The 17,732-nt window shown below is 46.1% G+C and overlaps 1 protein-coding gene across 2 annotated transcripts in view; it reads left to right on the top strand.

The window, feature by feature from the left end:
- The first annotated feature begins 8,424 nt into the window (after positions 1 to 8,424).
- Positions 8,425 to 17,732, top strand: part of TTC39B (tetratricopeptide repeat domain 39B) — a 136,628-nt gene continuing 127,320 nt past the window's right edge. The window contains exon 1 of one of the 2 annotated variants that reach the window (XM_053291116.1): positions 8,425 to 8,543. In XM_053291116.1, coding sequence (XP_053147091.1) covers positions 8,490 to 8,543 — 54 coding nt within the window. In that variant the 5' untranslated portion in view covers positions 8,425 to 8,489. The remainder of the gene's footprint in view (positions 8,544 to 17,732) is intronic. The other variant, XM_053291115.1, reaches the window with a different exon arrangement.

The following is a 17,732-nucleotide window of genomic DNA, read 5'->3' as shown; positions in this document are numbered from 1 at the left end:
ATGGATTGTGGGACTCGTAGTTTCGATTTCTTCTGAAGCTCGGCACAGATACCGGAAGTTAGGTGCGTCTGCATGAATTCTGCATATTTTTGCACTGTCGTCCGAAAACGCAGTTAGCGTGGCGTGTTTTTAAAAACATGCAGTTGGAAGGGAGCGAGATGAGAGGGGAACGCTCTGTAAGAACTAAAATACACCCAGGTCCCAGTTTTTCCTTGGACAAAGAGGACTTTTTCAAAGTGGTAGTTTATCAGGGAAATAGCAACTGTCCCTATTCAGTCTCAGCACAGTGTCCCTCCAGTGGCTGTTACTGTGTCTACCTTGTATTTTTTTCTAGATTGGGATCACTTTGGGGACAGGGGACCATCTTATTTTTATTACTCCTTTTCTATGTAAATCACTTTAAGAATTTATGGTTGGAAGCCTTATATACATGACAACAGCAAGCATTTACACATACGGTATATGTTTAAACTGCTTTTTCATGTAGCAGTAGCACCGTTATTTGTATATGCCTTGGGAAGTATACGTTATTATAGTTGTTAAATAGATAATAGCTGAGGGATACATCCTTAATATTTCTTGTACTTATATTATTTTTTGTAAAATAATATTTATTGTACATTGATTTAACTTAATAACATTATTTCAGATTGCCCTAAGAAAGAATACAGATGTTCAAAACACAACAGGAATTTTGGGGAACCTCAAAACCATTCTTTCTTTCTTTTTCTTTCTTTCTTTCTTTCCATTTATCATCTTTGCTCTTTTGTTGTTTTTCTGCTCTCTGGTTGCACACACAGAATTAGCCCACATCCAGCATAAGACAGAGGGCCAGAGGAATGAAGCACATCTTTCTCTGTTCCATATCACTTCCCTGAAGAACTGACAGATAATAAAGTAAATAAGATCTTTCCTCTGAGAACCGCAACAGACAGCAACAGCATCTATATATTTAATTCTCCTGGGTGTGCCTTTCGAACGTGCCTCCCGGCAGCCCAGCTGATTGGCTGGGCTGCGGGGGTGCCTGATTGGGTAAGGCGCACCCAGGAGAACAGCGGCGGCGGCCATGGCCGGGGAGCCAGGCCCGACCACGGAGGCGATGCGGCGGGCCCAGCCGCGGAGGCGAGGCGGCGGGACTGGCCTGGCCGCTGTGGCAAGGCGGCGGCGGCGGCCGCTGCACTCGGCCCCTGCAGGGCGGCAGCCGCCGCACTCGGGTCAGCTAGTATTTATTTATTTATTTAACTTATTTGTATACCACTCAAAACTCATGTGTCGGGCAGTTTACAATAAAACAACACAAATTAAAAACAAAGTTAAAACATTAAAACAATTTAAAATGATAAACTCTGTAAGTCAAATTAAACGCTTGGGTCAACAGCCCTTTTAAAAGCTGTCAGAGATGTGGAGGCTCTTTTTTCAGCAGGAAACACATTCCAAAGCCTTGGGGTGGCAATGGAGAAGGCCTGTGCCTGAGTCGCTACCAGATGAGCTGGTGGCAACTTCAGGTGGACTTCTCCAGATGATCTCAATAGGCGGCAGGGCTCATAACGGAGAAAGCATTCTCTTAAATATCCTGGGCCTAAGCTGTTTAGGGCTTAATAGGTTATAAGCAGCACTTTGTATTTTGCCCAGAAACATATGGGTAGCTGTGTAGTTCTTTTAACATTGGTGTAATATGATCTCTTCAAGATGACCTGGAGACCAACCTGGCTGCCACATTTTGCACCAGTTGCAGTTTCCAGACTATGTACAAAGGCAGCCCCACATAGAGCTCATTGCAGTAATCAAGTATAGAGGTTACCAGCATATGTGCTACTGTTCTGAGGCCGTTTATCTCAAGAAATGAATAGAGCTGGTATATTAGCCAAGGTTGAAAGAAAACACCTCTCACCACTGCCTCAACCTGAGTCAGTAGAGAGAGATTTGGATCCAGAAGCACTTTAAGACTGTGTAATGTTCCTTCTGGGGGAGTGTAACCCCTTCCAGGACAGGCAGATCAAAGTTGTCTCCTGAGTTCGGACCCCACACAATAAGGAGTCTTATTTAGATTCAGTCTCTGTTTGTTATTAATTATTAATTATTACATTTCTATCCCGCTTTCCCTCCAAGGCTCAGAGCACTGTACATGGTTATGTTTATCCTCACAACAACCCTGTGAAGTAGGTTAGTGAGAGATACATGACTGGCCCAGAGTCACCCAGTGAGTTTAATGGTTGCATGGAGATTCGAACTCGGGTCTTCCCAGTCCTAGTCCAACACTCTTAACACTATGCTATCCCTCATCCAGGCCATCACTTCCTCCAAGCAGACATTTAGAGAGATTATGCCTTTTCCTGGTGATGTTGACATGGCGAAATAGATTTGGATGTCATCGGCATATTGATACCACCCTGCGCCAATAGGTTTCCAAAAGGGAAACTTAAAACATTATGTAAACAGAAAAGAAAGCCTTGATGCAGAGCTAACATGTTTATCAGCAATACTGGTACATTACTGGTAATAAAAAGAAACAAGACTGTCTCTTCTATAAATAGGTAACTTAGAATAGTAAGAGAATGCTTGAAGAAAGCACATTTTCAGAAGTCCCTGTGCCTTATATGTACAACTAGTATTTTTCAGCCCGTTATAATAACGGGCGCTAGTGGCTCTGGGTGGGGGGTACCTTTAAGAGCGGCGGGAGGGTTTACTTACCCCTCCCGCCGCTCTCTCACTTGCCGCCACCAGTTGCCCCCGCCGCCCCCCCCACCTGATTAAGGGCCAAATCAGCCCAAACAATTGCCGCCGCCGCCCACCCTCCCAGCTTCCCAAGTCCTCCTCACCCGCCCCCCCACATGATTAAGGGCCAAATCGGCCTAAACAATTGCCGCCGCCGCCCACCCGCCCTCCCAGCTGCCCAAGTCCTCCTCACCCGCCCCCCCACACGATTAAGGGCAAATCGGCCCAAACAATTGCTGCCACAGCCGCCGATGATGACCGACCGCCCACCCTCCCAGCTGCCCGAGTCCTCCTCTTCCGCCCCCCCCCCATGATTAAGGGCCAAATCGGCCCAAACAATTGCTGCCGCCGCCGCCACCCCCGCCCGCCCGCCCTCCCAGCTGCCCGAGTCCTCCTCACCCGGTTAGGCCCGCGTCAGTCGGGCGATGAAAGACCATATTCTGTGAAGGAGAGAGGAGCTCGCAAACAGAGCTCCTCTCTGTGCAAAGCCTCTGCCCGAACTGCCGCTATGGACGCAAAGGACGCAACAGGCGTCCTTTGAGCCCAAAGCGCCAGTTCGGGCAGAGGCTTTGCAGAGAGAGGAGCTCTGTTTGCGAGCTCCTCTCTCCTTCTCAGAATATGGTCTTAGATCACCCGACTGACGCGGGCCTAACCGGGTGAGGAGGACTCGGGCAGCTGGGAGGGCGGGCGGGCGGGTGGGTGGGCGGCGGCAGTGGCAATTGTTTGGAACAATTTGGCCAACATGGCCGCCCGTGTCTGGGCGGCCGTATCTTTCTCGGCGGTTCTGGGCATGCGCTCTGCGCATGCCCAGAACTGCCGAGAAAGACACGGGCGGCACAGGATCACACTTAAGGGTTTTATTATAGAGGATGCCTTACCTTCATATTTTTGTACACTTATATGTGACCTGACTATTAGCAGACTGTTTCTATAACCCTGAAGAAAGGTAGGGATTTCAAGTCAGCTAACATCTCTTTTTACAGTTGGTAAAATAGATAATGGAAAGGACTGCTGTTTCGGAAGGATGGGGACTAGTTGGAAGAATTAAAACTGTCAACAAACACAGTTAGTGGTGGAAACACCTCAGGGGATCACCATGACCATGCATTTTGGGCCATAGCTATTGTGGCGAACCCAGCTGTGTTAGAGCACAAACATGGAGAAGGTCGCAAGTTCAGTCCCTTCCATTTCCAGTGTAAAGGATCTCTCATGTAGCAGGTGATGAGAAGTTCTTTTCCTGTGCTGGAGAACTGCTGCATCTGAGTAGATAGTACTGGGTCAAATCAGGGGTGTAACTATAATAGGGCAAGGGGAGACAGTTGTCTGGGGGCCCACTGCTTTGGGGCCCCCCCAGAGGCAAGTCACATGACTGACTCCTCCAGCCATGCACCCGCCCGGGCTTCCTTCAGTTGTATTCATCCTTTGAAATTGATGTGCGTGTTAAGACCTGGAGCTACCAGAACAGCATGTCTTTCTCTAGTACCATTAAATGGCTTGCATATATATATGGAGAAGGTTTGAGGGTCTGACTTTTATTTGCTCCCTCCCCCCCACTTGGACTTTACATCTGGCCTCTCTGGGTTTGTTTTTCCATCTTGCCTGGACGAGGAGCTGTCTGCCAGCCTGCTGCCTTCAGAAAGCTGACAATTAACACCTGTGTCGGCCAGCAGTCCTTTGTGGCAGAAGGGGCTGCTGGGAAGTTTTAGAGGCTCATAAATATTGCTGAAGACATGCTAGCCACATGGAGGAGAAAGTTTGAGGGTCTGACTGTTATTTCCTCCCCCCTGCCGCTCGGACTTTACATCTGGCCCCTCTGGGTTTGTTTTTCCATCTTGCCTGGACGAGGAGCTGTCTGCCAGCCTGCTGCCTTCAGAAAGCTGACAATTAACACCTGTGTTGGCCAACAGTCCTTTGTGGCAGGAGGGGCTGCTGGGAAGTTTTAGAGGGTTTTTTTTACAGCCAACTTTGGGGGTGGGACTGAGGGCTAGGGGATGGTTGTTTCATGGGTGGGTGGGTTTTTTGGCTCAAAGTGCTGTTATTATTGCCCTGAGTTGTGCCAACCTAGGCCAATCTAGTTGTTGAGATGTGTTTGGGCTCCACTGAAGGGGATGATGCAGGGGGTGTGCCGGGCAGCCTTGGGGCAGCTATTGCTGTAGTGGTGCTTTTCAATATCTACCAATGCTTTTCAATATCTACATGAAACCGCTGGGTGAGGTCATCAGGAGATTTGGTGCTGGGTGTTATCAGTATGCTGATGACACCCAAATCTACTTCTCCTTTTCATCTTCAGGAAATGGCACTCATTCTCCAAATGCCTGCCTATAGGCAGTAATGGGCTGGATGAGGGATAACAAAATGAAGCTGAATCCAAGCAAGATGGAGATGCTCATTGTGGGGGCTCAAAATCTGAGGGGTGAGTTAGATCTTCCTGTGCTGGATGGGGTTACACTCCCCCAGAAGGAGCAGGTGTGCAGCTTGGGAGTACTCCTGGACCCAGGCCTCACCCTGGTATCTCAGGTGGAGGCTATGGCCAGGAGTGCTTTCTATCAGCTTCGGCTGATTCGACAGCTGCGCCCATTCCTCAAAGAGGATGACCTCAAAACAGTGGTGCATCAGCTGGTAACCTCCCGGCTTGACTATTGCAATGTGCCCTATGTGGGGCTGCCTTTGTACATAGTCCGGAAACTTCAGTTAGTTCAGAATGCGGCAGCCAGACTGGTCTCTGGAGCAACCCGGAGAGACCATATGATGCCTGTTTTGAAACAGTTACACTGGCTGCCGATATGTTTCCAGGCAAAATACAAAGTGCTGGTTATTATCTTTAAAGTCCTGAACGGCTTAGGCCCGAGTTACCTTAGAGAGCGCCTTCTTCTGCGTGATCCCCACCGCACATTAAGGTCATCTGAGGAGGTTTGTCTCCAGTTACCACCAGTTTGTCTGGTGGCGACTCGGAGGCGGGCCTTCTCTATAGCTGCTCCGGGTTTGTGGAATGTGCTCACTGAGGAAATCCGCAATTTGAATTCTCTATTAGCCTTCTGGAGAGCCCTTAAAACATATTTGTTTGGCCTGGCTTTCTAGGGTTTTTAAATCTGTTTTAATATTTTAACCTGATTTTGGGGCGTTTAATCACTGTAATTGTTTAATTGTTGTTTTAAAATGTTTTTAAATTGTTAATAATTATTATATTGTTTTTGATTTGTTTTAGCTCTTTATTGTTTTAGTGGTTTGTTTTAATTTGTAAACCGTCCTGAGCCATTTTGGAAGGGTGGTATATAAATCCAATAAATAAATAATAATAAATATATAAATTTACTATGCTTTTTGTTACCACTATTCAGCCTCATTTAAGATTTCTTTACTTCATGAGCTGAGCTTCAGTGTGTGTGTGTGGGGGGGGCATTTTAAAATCTTGTCTCTGGGCCCACTCCAACCTTGCTACGCCCCTGAGTCAAATGGTCTATAAGGCAGTTTTTATATGCCCAAGTTTTTGTCTAACCACTTAAAAGAGGTTAAAGTACCATGTAGTGATGCCTTCAACTAGTTAATATGTTTGCAGCATGCTTGATTCTACAGTGGCATCAGCTGTTCAGTGTGAATATAACTGGTGGTTATGAGGGTGGGGCAAAGATTTCATAAGGAACTTCCTTATGGAGTGGCCTTTGAAATGTTTACTTACTGACCTTGTAATCACAGGGTGGAAAGTCTTCTCCAGGTGCCTGGTAATCCCAATCATAGAAATCCTTTGTAGAGATGGAAGGAACCTTGAAGGCCTTCTAGTCTACCCCCTTTTTAGTGCAGGAAACTGCTACACTATTCCTGAAAGATGGCCCTCTGCTTGAAAACCTCCAGTGTAGGAGAGCCCCCTACTGTGCAAGGCAGTCTTCTCCATTGTTGGACAGCTCTTAGCAGTTAGGAAATTCCTCCCAAATCTGCTGTTTTGTAATTTCATTTATGTTTAGCAAATGTCATTTAGAATCAGCTGCTCTTTCTGTATAACCCCCAACTTGGCTTTGCCTTCATAGTCTTGCTAAAGTGTGAAGAAGAACTGAAACTGTTCCAACACAATGAGGCTATTCACACATGCATGCAAAACTGGGCTAAGGACACCCAGCCCAGTTTTGCACGTGCGTGTGCACAGCTGGGATTGGGCCCGATTCCGGCAGCACTGCAGCAGCAAACCCATCTATGGAGCCTGCCTCTAAAATGAGGTTAAGGGAGCAAGCACTCCCTTAACCTTGGGGGGGGGGTTGTTTTTTTTGTTTGTTTGCTTGCTTGCTTGCTTGCTTGCTTGTGTGTCAGCTGTGGCTAGCAGACTGTGGCGCTCTTGGGGCGGGGAGGGGCGATCCCCATAATGCACAGCATACTCACACAGTGCACTACTGGAGCTTGGGGGTAGGGTGGGGAGGCCCAGGGCAAAGCGTCCTGGCACCTCGACCCTTGGAGCAGCAGCCAGTGCTCATTCTTCTGGGCTTCCTCCCTGCTAACCCATTGCCCTTTCTCACTGGTCCGAGAAAGGGCTCTTTGAATTATTGCCTTGCCAGATGTAACACAAGTTATTCAAACAGTTCTGTAAGATAATAAAGCTATTCACACGATCAGGAGAAATCGGGCTAAGGGAGCCTAGCCTCATTTCTCCTGGTCGTCTGCTGCCACGAGAGCCGCACGGCTCCTAGCAGCAAACCACCTCAAGTTCCCCTCCCCTTAAATGAGGTTAGTGGAGTTAGCGCTCGTGTGCTGCTGCGGCATGGCTCTGCAGCGCGGCAACACATGAGACCCCTGCCAGGAGGCTGCAGGCAGCCTCCCGGGCTCCGGGGCCTCTCCAGGATTCCCCGCACGCGCATGTGGGGCATCCTGGAACTTCCAGGGGCCACACAGCCCCCGATCCCTGCAGCCCCCGCTGGCTCCGTGACGGAGCTGGCAGCCGTGTGGGCAGCTGGTTTGGCCACCTAGCTATGAGCATTTGATCATCTGCAGGGAGAGCGGGCTAAGTCCACTCTCCCCGCAGAACCCCCTGTCAGGCGCTTCGCACGTGTCGTGTGAAGCACCTCATCGTGTAGTATTTATTTGCACAAAATAACTCCAGGCAGTCACAGCACTCTTGACAAAGCATTTTCATTGAGCAACAAACACACTAAGTAAAACTAGCAGATACAAGAGTCTGGCAGATTCAACGTACTTCAGTGCGAAATGAAATCTGACATTTTCCCATATGTTTAGTAACCTTGGAGACTTTAGAAACTATCTGCTCAGGTTTGTGTCCAGAATATACCGAGACTGAATAATGGAATCAAGCAGCCTGCATTTCTGCACCCATATTCTGCACCCCTGCAGAATACGTAGTAAAATCCTAATGCCATTGGAGTTAAAGTCTGAACTGTCAAAAGCATCCCTAGGATCAAGATAATATTGTAGTTTTTCCCATAACAAACTTGAAACTATATGTCATTATAAAATAAGCAAAAAAATAATTCACAGTTGTTGAAAATGGGAGACAGCTTTTCTCATTTGAAATGGAGCAGTATTTGCATAACTATGGATTAAAACAAGACTTTTTCATTGTACCGTCCTCGGGAACGGCTTAGTGGAAAGAATGTGGAAACAAATTAGTGAAGGGAAGTTTATAACTGGCTACTGTGCAACAACAATCCTGGAAAGAGGCGATCCGTGAAACATTATTTGCTTATCAAATTATTCTTCATTCCACTACAGGAAAATCCCCCTTTGAACTGCTGAAAGGATGCAAAGCTACCACCAAACTTACAAAATGGCAACAAATGATAGAGCTTTCCATGCCATCTCATTCTGAAGATGCAGTGATTCATGATCAGGTAAGGGAGAAGCAACAAAAATACAAATTATATGTGGATCAGAAATGGGGTGCAAAACAGCGAACAGTTCAAGTGGGGGACTTTGTTTAAGTCCGGCTGCTTTATAAAGTGAGAAAGGGATGTTTGTGATATTCTGGACCAAAATAAATAATTGACATCCAATGAGATTCTGTTATATTGGATGATAGAAAGAAATTGAACAGTTTGAGACTTCTGAACATGCATACTATGAGATAAGAGGGAAAAGAGTCTACTCTAGTCTCAAAAGAGGAACTGGAGACAACTGTGATATTGCCTCCAGTTTTGACCACACAGAGGAGGCTAATGAAAGTGATGGGCAATCCTCCTTACCAGAAAGAACATCATAACAGCTCCTGTGCCAGAACACCCAGGAATCAGGAGAAGTGTGCATGGCAGGAGACTGCCTAAAAGACTTCAAGACTATGTCACTGAATTTCAAATCAATTGAATTCTGATTGTTTTAAAGGGGAGGGATGTGTTGTCTCCTATCCAGTATCTTTTATGCTTTGTTGTTTAGAAGGATCTCCAGTGGGGATCCTGGGCGGTGGGGGTGGGGGGTGGGTGGGTGGAGTGAGAAAAGAAAAGGGAGGGCAAGGAGAAGGAGAAAATGGAATTGTTTCTGAATAAACCCTTAGTTAAATCTATGTAAGATTACTTTGTGTTTGTAAGGGAAGCAGCTCGGGTAGTAAAACAAGAGGCCAATCCTAACCCTAGCCAGCAGGGCTCACCATGACTTAGCCCTGAAACCCAGAAGAGTGCCTTTGGGCTCAGCCTATTTCCTACACTGTTAACTCTGCTTGCCCATATCTGGGATAAAGAAGGCTGGCCTCCAGAAAGGTCTGCCAACCTTGGCCTGGAGTCTCCAGGATCCATCAACAATCCTCAGGTAAGTACTGAAAGCAATCTTTGTGATGTGAATGGCTTGGTACTGTGAATAATGGTAGGTGGGGGGGGAATCTCCAAGAATAGCTTCAGTCAGAAATGGCAACTCTACTTCCCCCAGGCTTGTGTCAGGACTGCCTTTTTACATTTTAATTACTGCCAACGGCTATTCTAGCTACTTTTTTCATCACCACATACAGTATACTGATGTGGTAAAGCAGTGCCAAATCTTTTACTGTATAACAAATATGTTACTGTTTAAGATTTGTTTGTTTCTAAGTAGCCAGCCCTACACCCAAGGAACACATGATTTAACTAAAAGGGTTTGTTTCTTAGCATGAACAAGAAACTATGTTATTGCCCTTTTCTTTTTAAAAGCAGATTATATGAGACCCTTCCATTTCCCCCAAGTATATACATTACCCTTTTCTAAGACCAAGCTATTTTAGACTTGTGTTGCCTTTTGGTGGTACCCCAGTTCTTAACATTCAAAACTGAAGAAAAAAATTATATTATCTGGATTATTTAATTATGCTGATTTATTAGCATACTATATTTACTGCTGTCAGGCTTTCTTTGGCAAATTAAGAAAATAAGTATGATGCAATTAAATGTGTATGGATTATGGTTAAGGATTCACATAAGTGGCACCCAGGTACTCATGAGTACCAAACATTTGTTAAAAAAAAAAAAAAAGGTGGGGAGGAGTACCCCATAGGTTAATAAAATGCTCAAATGTGTACCATCTGAGGCTGCCTCACCAGCCTGTCCCCTCACTGCTAATCACCCTCGCTGCCACTTGCCAACAGCTCTCCAGGGCTCTCAGAAACGGAAAAGGCCCTCTTCTTGACTGCAGACAGGAATGGTCTGCTTGTCTGCTTCTGAGAGGTCCAGAGAGCCGCTGTCAAGCAACAGCAAGGGCAGCAGGAGCACCAAGGGCAGTAGGAGCGGTAGGAGCTGCCCAGGGTGAGCAAAGGGTTGCGCTACCAAAGTGGCGGCGGTGGAGGACCTAGCAAGGCATCTGATATCTGTATCAAATTATTTCTGCTGGTATTCACTTGAGAACATAATCTTTAAAATTATGTGAACTTCCAGTTATATGTACGACACATTTTAAATCCGCTATGTATGTGCTATAATTTAGTACATCCAGGCTGAAAGTAGGACATATGATCTGCTAATATCTCAGTCATCCTTACAACATTCTTGTAGGGGAGACTTGCAGTATCCCCCTATTGCAGATGGGAATGGGAGAGAATAGTGGTTTGATTGAGGCTCTTTAGCTGAATTGGAAATTCCTCTGTTGCAATTTCTTAGCTACTTTATTTGCCTAATATCTAGACATTTCTAGATATTACAGACAACCAACTGCATATCTGGTAGTGGCCAATCTCTCAGCTCCCTACTGAAAAAATTATTTCCACTCCTCCCTCAGTTTCTAATATACACTGCCTTCCAGCTTGCTTTTTATTTCTTTACAATGATCCTACAATTGTGCAAATCCCACAGTCTGGTTTTACATGAAAGGCAATGAGATCAGATTGTGAATGAGACTAGGCTTCAGTTTTGTAACTCATACCAGCTATTTGTGGCTTTCTACAGTACGATTGAGCCTTTGTTGCAAACGACATACACCAAACTATATGATGTGTGAGGCACTTACCTGGCTGGTAACCTGTTTCCATTTCAGGCTTACATGCATCGTGAACACTGAAGAAAGCTGACTGAAGATACAGTGAGTTTGTGCTTGGTAGATGTCATCATTGGCTGTTTTCATTAGTGACATCACAGCAGTTGCAACAGAGGATGATCATATCAATGGGATTTTCTTTTGTAAAGCAGAAACTGGTTGTTGAAAATACCCAGAGGACTTCAAGCTCTCTGTGCTTGAAATAAATTATGCAACTGAGAATTAACTGGGTGGAATGGAAACGCCTTGCTAATGTGCTTCTAAGATTAATAAGGTGTGCAGTGTCTCTGCTACATTATGTACCTGGATCTGCTGTGCTAATTATTATGCAATAAAGCAGCTATTACTCTTACAAATCTGGGTGTGAGTTCAGGAAGCATCAGGACAGGATGCCTATTTAGTTATACATTTATTTCCTGCTCTTCCTTGAAGGAGCCAAGAGTGGTAGACATTGTTATGTTTATTCTCACAACAACCCATGAGGTAGGTTAGTGTGAAAGATAAGTGTCAAAAGCTACTGTCTTCCTTACTGTCAGTAAATTATAAGAATGTTAGTAATTCAACATCTCAGAGAGGATATTGGTATGTTGGCTATGTTACTCAAAGAAGTGTGAAAATCTAGAGTAATGTGAAGGCTGCTTTCATTTTTATTTTTCTGACTAGCATAGATACTGAAGTCTGCTCCATTAGAGCTAAAGCAGCACCAGTTTTATTCTAACATCTGGGCAAGCAAGGGAGTAGATGTAAATGAACAGATAAACATCTGGGCAAGCAAAGGAGTGGATGCAAATGAAGAGATGAAAGTCCCGAGGTGCTGTAAACATGTTTGAAGCACTGTGGGACTTCTGTCTCTTCATTTGCACCCGTATTTGGTGCTTCCTGTTTCTCTTCATCTATTGCAAGCAAAGGAGTGGACTAGAAATAGGAAGATCCTTTTTCAAAACCATTTCCTCAGTTCAGTATGTCTGATTTGCATTTAAGAACATTTCCATTGGTGTCAAGTAAAGTAAAGTTTGCCATTGAGGCCGTGTCTCCTGGCGACCACAGAGCCCTGTGGTTGTCTTTGGTAGAATACAGGAGGGGTTTACCATTGCTATCTCCAGTACAGTATGAGATGATGCCATTCAGCATCTTCCTATATCTCTGCTGCCCGATACAGGTGTTTCCCTATATTCGAACCGGCAACCTCTGGCTTGCTAATCAAGTCATTTCTCCGCTGCACCATTAGTGTACTTTTCAACAAATATGTTCTGCTGAAAGTACATGAGGCAGTTTAGAATTTAAGCAGACCTTTAAGCTTGCCTGAGACAGAGATTGCCTGGGAACCAAATGTATGCTTCTCTGAGCTCTTTGAAGAAAAGTGGAAAGAACGTAAGAACAGCTTTGCTGGATCAGGCCCAAGTCCTATGTTGTACAGCTTCCTGTTTCACACAGTGGCCCCCCAGATGCCTCTGGGAAGCCCACGGGCAAAAGGTGAGGGCATGCCCTCTCTCTTGCTGTTGCTCCCCTGCAATTGGTATTTGGAGGCATCTTGCCTTGGAGGCTGGAGGTGTCCTATAGCCCTCAGACTAGTAGCCATTGAGAGACCTGTCCTCCATGAATTTGTCTAAGCCTCTTTTAAAGCCATCCAAGCTAGCAGCCATCACCACATTCCATGGCAGAGGATTCCATAGATTAATTATGTGCTGTGTGGAAAAGTACTTCCTTTTGTTGGTCCTAAATTACCTGGGAGAAAAATTTCTCTCTGTCTACTCTCTCTATTCCATGCATAATTTTATACACCTCGATCATGTCTCCCCATAGTCACCTCTTTTCCAAACTAAAAAGCCCCAGATGCTGTAGCCTTATCCATATAAGGAAGGTGCTCCTGGCCCATGATCATCTTGGTTGCTCTCTTCTGCATCTTTTCCATTTCTACAATGTCCGCCTTAAGATACAGTGACCAGAACAGCACACAGTACTCCAAATGTGGCTGCACCACAGATTTGTATAAGGGCTTTATAATATTAGCATTTTTATTTTCAAGCTCCTTCCTAATGATCCCTAGCATGGAATTTGCCTTTTTCACAGCTGCTGCGCACTGAGTCAACACTTTCAACTAGCTGTCCACTACAACTCCAAAATCTCTCTCCTGTTCAGTCACTGACAGCTCAGACCCCATTGCATTAGTGAGGCTATTACCACACGCATGCACAACCAGGCTAAGAAAGCTCAGCCTGGTTTTGCATGCGTGTGTGAACCGCCAGGATCGGGCCCGATCCCGGCGGCTACACAGTGGCAAACCCGCCTAAGTAGCCTCCCTTCTAAAGGAGGTTAAGGGAGCAAACGCTCTCTTAACCTCATTTTCATGATTGTGTGTCAGCCATAGCTGCTTGCATTTGTATAAGGGCATTTATACAATAATATATTTTTATAAATGCCCTATATAATAAATGCCCTGCCTGCAGCCACAGCTGGCACACTCAGGGCAGGGAAGGGGGGATCTCAGTAATGCACTGTGCCCTTGCGCAGTGCATTATTGGAGCCCCTGTACCCCGACTCCTGGAGCTACTGGCAGGAGCCGTTGCTTGTCTGGGCAGGTGATCTGCCCACCCAAGGAGGGACAGCTGCTCATCTGCGGGGAGCGTGAGTGTAACCAGCTTTCCCCGAGACCGCCCAGAGCTCTCTCTCTCTGATTGTGAGAAGAGCTCCTGTGTATATGTGAAGTTGGGGGGTTTTGCCCAATGTGCATCACTTTACACTTGCTTACATTGAATCACATTTGCCATTTTGTCATCCACTCACCCAGTTTGGAGAGTCCCTTTTGGAGCTCCTCACAATCTGTTGTAGATTTCACTACCCTAAATAGTTTAGTGTCATCTGAAAATTTGCCACTTTGCTGGTTACCCCAACTTCTAAATCATTTATGAACAAGTTAAAGAGCACTGGTCCCAGTACAGATCCCTGGGGGACCCCACATCTTAATTCCTTCCCTTGTAATAACTGTCTATTTATTCCTACCTGTTCCTGTTTCTTGCCCTTCAACAAGTTACCAATCCACACATGAACCTATCCCCTTATCCCATGACTGCTAAGTTTACTCAGAAGCCTTTGGTGGGGAACTTTGTCAAAAGCTTTTTGGAAGTCCACATATACTATGTCAACTGGATCACCTTCATCCATATTCCTGCTGACACTCCAAAGAACTACAAAATGTTAGTGAAGCAAGACTTGCCCTTGCAGAAGCCATTCTGATTCTCCTTCAGCAGGGCCTGTTCTTCTGTTTAACAATTTCGTCCTTAAGTATGCTTTCCATCAATTTACCCAGCACAGAGGTTAAGCTAACAGGCCTGTAGTTTAAAAAACCATCTCTTGTCACCTCAGATTGGCCTAGTTCTTAATCTTCCAAGCCTAAAAAGCTCAGTAACAGAGCAGGTGTATGGTCCGTATCCTCCACCGTGAAAACAGATGCAAATAACTCATTCAGCTTCTCTGCAATCTCCTTATCTTCCTTAATAATACCTTCCCTGCCCCATCTAAGGGTCCAACCACCTCCTTGGCAGGTTTTCTGCTTCTGATATATTTAAAGAAATAGCTATATGCTCCTCAAACTGTCTTTTTGTATCCCTTATTGTCTCCTTACATTTATTTTGCCAGGGTTTATGTTCATTTATGTTCTCTTCATTGGGGCAGGACTTCCATTTCCAAAAGAAGGATGGGTTGTAATAAATAAGGCACTCAAATGTTTGACAAATATCACTTCCATTGTATAGGGTAGAGTAGCCCTTGAAATGCTGGGGCTTGAAGCTGGTGGAGTGACATCATTGTTGCTTTACTAGCTGAGAGGAGGGCAGAAGGCTAGAGATGTGAACTTAAGAGGCATAGGACAACATGTATGAGGAGAGGACTATATTTACCTTGAGTAAATGTATGCTTGATTCTATGAGCTCATCATTCCAGCTTTCTACAGGAGGTTTTCACACATGGCTCTACTATGCCTCAGGGTAGCTGAAGAGCGATTTGAGGCATTTTAGTTTGAGGGATTAGATGGACCATTCACATAGCCATCAGCACCTCCATCAACACCTTAGGAGGAAGCAGAAGCCCAGGAGGTTTTTTTCAAAAACTGCTGGAAATAGAGGAATTCGTAGCCTCTCCTCCCTTCTGAGAAAAACAAAGCCCTGTCTGTCCTGGTCCCTGATAGCCCGCAGGGAGGTCGGGTTTAATCCAGCGAATATGTGGACTGTCACACTCCAGTCATGAGTGGATTGAGGGGAAAGCCCTTCCATGAGTCATTGGTTCTGCTATGAGTCATTGGTCCTGCAGGCAGCAGTGCTTGCCAAGGTTGCTACACTGGGTTTTTTCTAGCCAGACTGGCTATTTTTAAGTCGCTTGGTTTCAATAAAAATTGTTTGGGTTGTTTGGGTTTTACTGGGTTTTTTCACAAGCCGATGGATGCCCGATGAAAAAGTAAAAATAACCAGAGCCGTCCTCCCCTTGACCTCATCACATCACATCACATGACAGACAGACTCACAGCAGCAGCCACCAAGCGCGGGCCTTTTAATTTTCCCTTTCCTTCGCCCCCACCCCCTTGTGCACGTGCTGCCTGCCACATGCACTCCTCGTCCCAGTCCAGCCTCCTCTGTTTCCCCGGCCCCACAGCCAGCCAGCCCTTAAATTCCGGCTCCGCCCCACAGGCCAGCCTCTCTTGGCCCCAGCCAGCCTTTAAATTCTGGCACCGCCGGCCTCTCTCTTACTGCGCTGCCACAGCGTGCTGGCTGTTTTAGCCCCAGCCTGATTCCTTCTCTCCCCCCCGCACCCCGGGACACGCTTTGTGTCTCTATGAGGAGTGGATCCTACCCCGAGCCCCCCGTGCTCCCTCCAGTCCAGTCTCTTGAGCACGCAGGCAAGGCAAGCATGTGTTTCCGTCCCCCCTGCCCTTGTCGCTGGCAGCGGCTGCCGCCAAAGCTGCTCAGTGCACATGCGCACGCGCAGATCGACCACCGCCACACACACCCCGCGGCCGGATCAGATCAGCTGATGACTGTAATTTGAGATGGAATAGGGCATGCATCTGGGTGGAGGAAAATGGATGATTTTTTAAACAGGATTTAAACTGGGTGCTAATTGATTGTGTTGAATAATGTACCTGTTCTGGCAGTCTTTAGTGTTTGGCTTAATTTGGGTTATTTCTGGATCTTCTTGGGGTTTTTTCGGATTTTCAATCGCTTGCTCCTAGATACTGTATGCTGCACACTCACTTAAGTGATGGATTCCTAAAGCTCCTGCCAAGGCAAGGAAGTTGGAGAAATCAAGGGCCCCTTTAAAAAGTTCTCAGAATACCCCATAACAGATGTTCTGCAGTGGCACAACTTTGCACTTTTTAAAGAAAGAGCACGTGAAATAATAACTTTATTTCAGACAGCTAGCATTTATAATCCAAGATACAATCTTTCATATCCAGCAGAATTGCTGGATAATTTTAAAGGATGGCTACTACTGTTTGCAAGGTAAGCCTAGGCATACTTGGAGCAGGGGTGCAACATGAAGCCTGTTTTCTAGGACACAACACAAGCCCCACAGAACACTGGGATTTATGCATTTCTGACCTAGTTAAAGAAGATTTCTAGCACATGTAGAATTGTACTAGCCCTGTCCTATGTAGGTTTTCTCTGAAGGAAATCTCATCCATTTTGATAGGGTTCAAATAAAATCAAATCTTTATTGCAGCCATTGATCAGCATACATACAGTTAAAAACAAAACAAAACACCACAGTAAATACAGCAACCCAAAGAATTTAACATTTCCCCCAAATGCTTACCCTTTAGGGGAGAGCTACAATTGCCTGGAGTGATCTAGAGGTTAAAATACAGAATTTGGCTACATTATGAGAAATGCTATTATCTTTATCTCATAAAAGCAACCAAATGTAAAATATGTCAGATCGACAGGGATATTTTTGTATCTGCCTTCTAATAGGACTGACAGGAGGGCATTGAAACGGGCCCTAGAGAAGGCCCACTAATATCTGGGCACAATCAGTATACCCAAATATGGTGCCGGTTGAAAGTTGGGAATCTGCCAAAGAGCTCGGTAGGCTCTAGGCACCTTATTTAAATCACTTTGGACAGGGGTGTAGTGAGACTCCCGGGGGCCCAGGGACAAAATCTTTGTAGGGGGCCCCTACTATCACGCACGCAAAGCATGCGCCCCAAGCCATGCCCCCTGCATCTGACATCAGATGCAAAGAGCGGGGCAACAAACATCTCCCCCCACCGCCACCCTTGCCCCCCTGCCCCTGCCCTGCCACTGCTTCTTATCTTTGCCCCGTGATGGCGGCAGGTGCTGTGCCTGGGCTGGGCCGAGCCTCTCTGGCTAGCTGGCATGCTTCTTCTCTCTCGCTGGCCAGCTGAACTTCGCACCTATGCATTTCAATTATGGATGTCGCATGCCCGTGAAGTCATGCAGGTGCACAGTTTGGTCAGCCAGTGAGAAAGAGAAAGGCATGCCAGCCGGCCGGAGAGGCCCAGTCCAGCCACAGAGCCCGCTGCCACACAGGGGCAAAGATAAGAAGTGGTGGCAGGGCAAGGGCGGTGGGCCAGGGGCAGGGGC

This window comes from Hemicordylus capensis, chromosome 2 (assembly GCF_027244095.1).
Source record: "Hemicordylus capensis ecotype Gifberg chromosome 2, rHemCap1.1.pri, whole genome shotgun sequence".
NCBI lineage: Eukaryota > Metazoa > Chordata > Lepidosauria > Squamata > Cordylidae > Hemicordylus > Hemicordylus capensis.
This window is presented reverse-complemented; position numbering and strand designations above follow the sequence as displayed.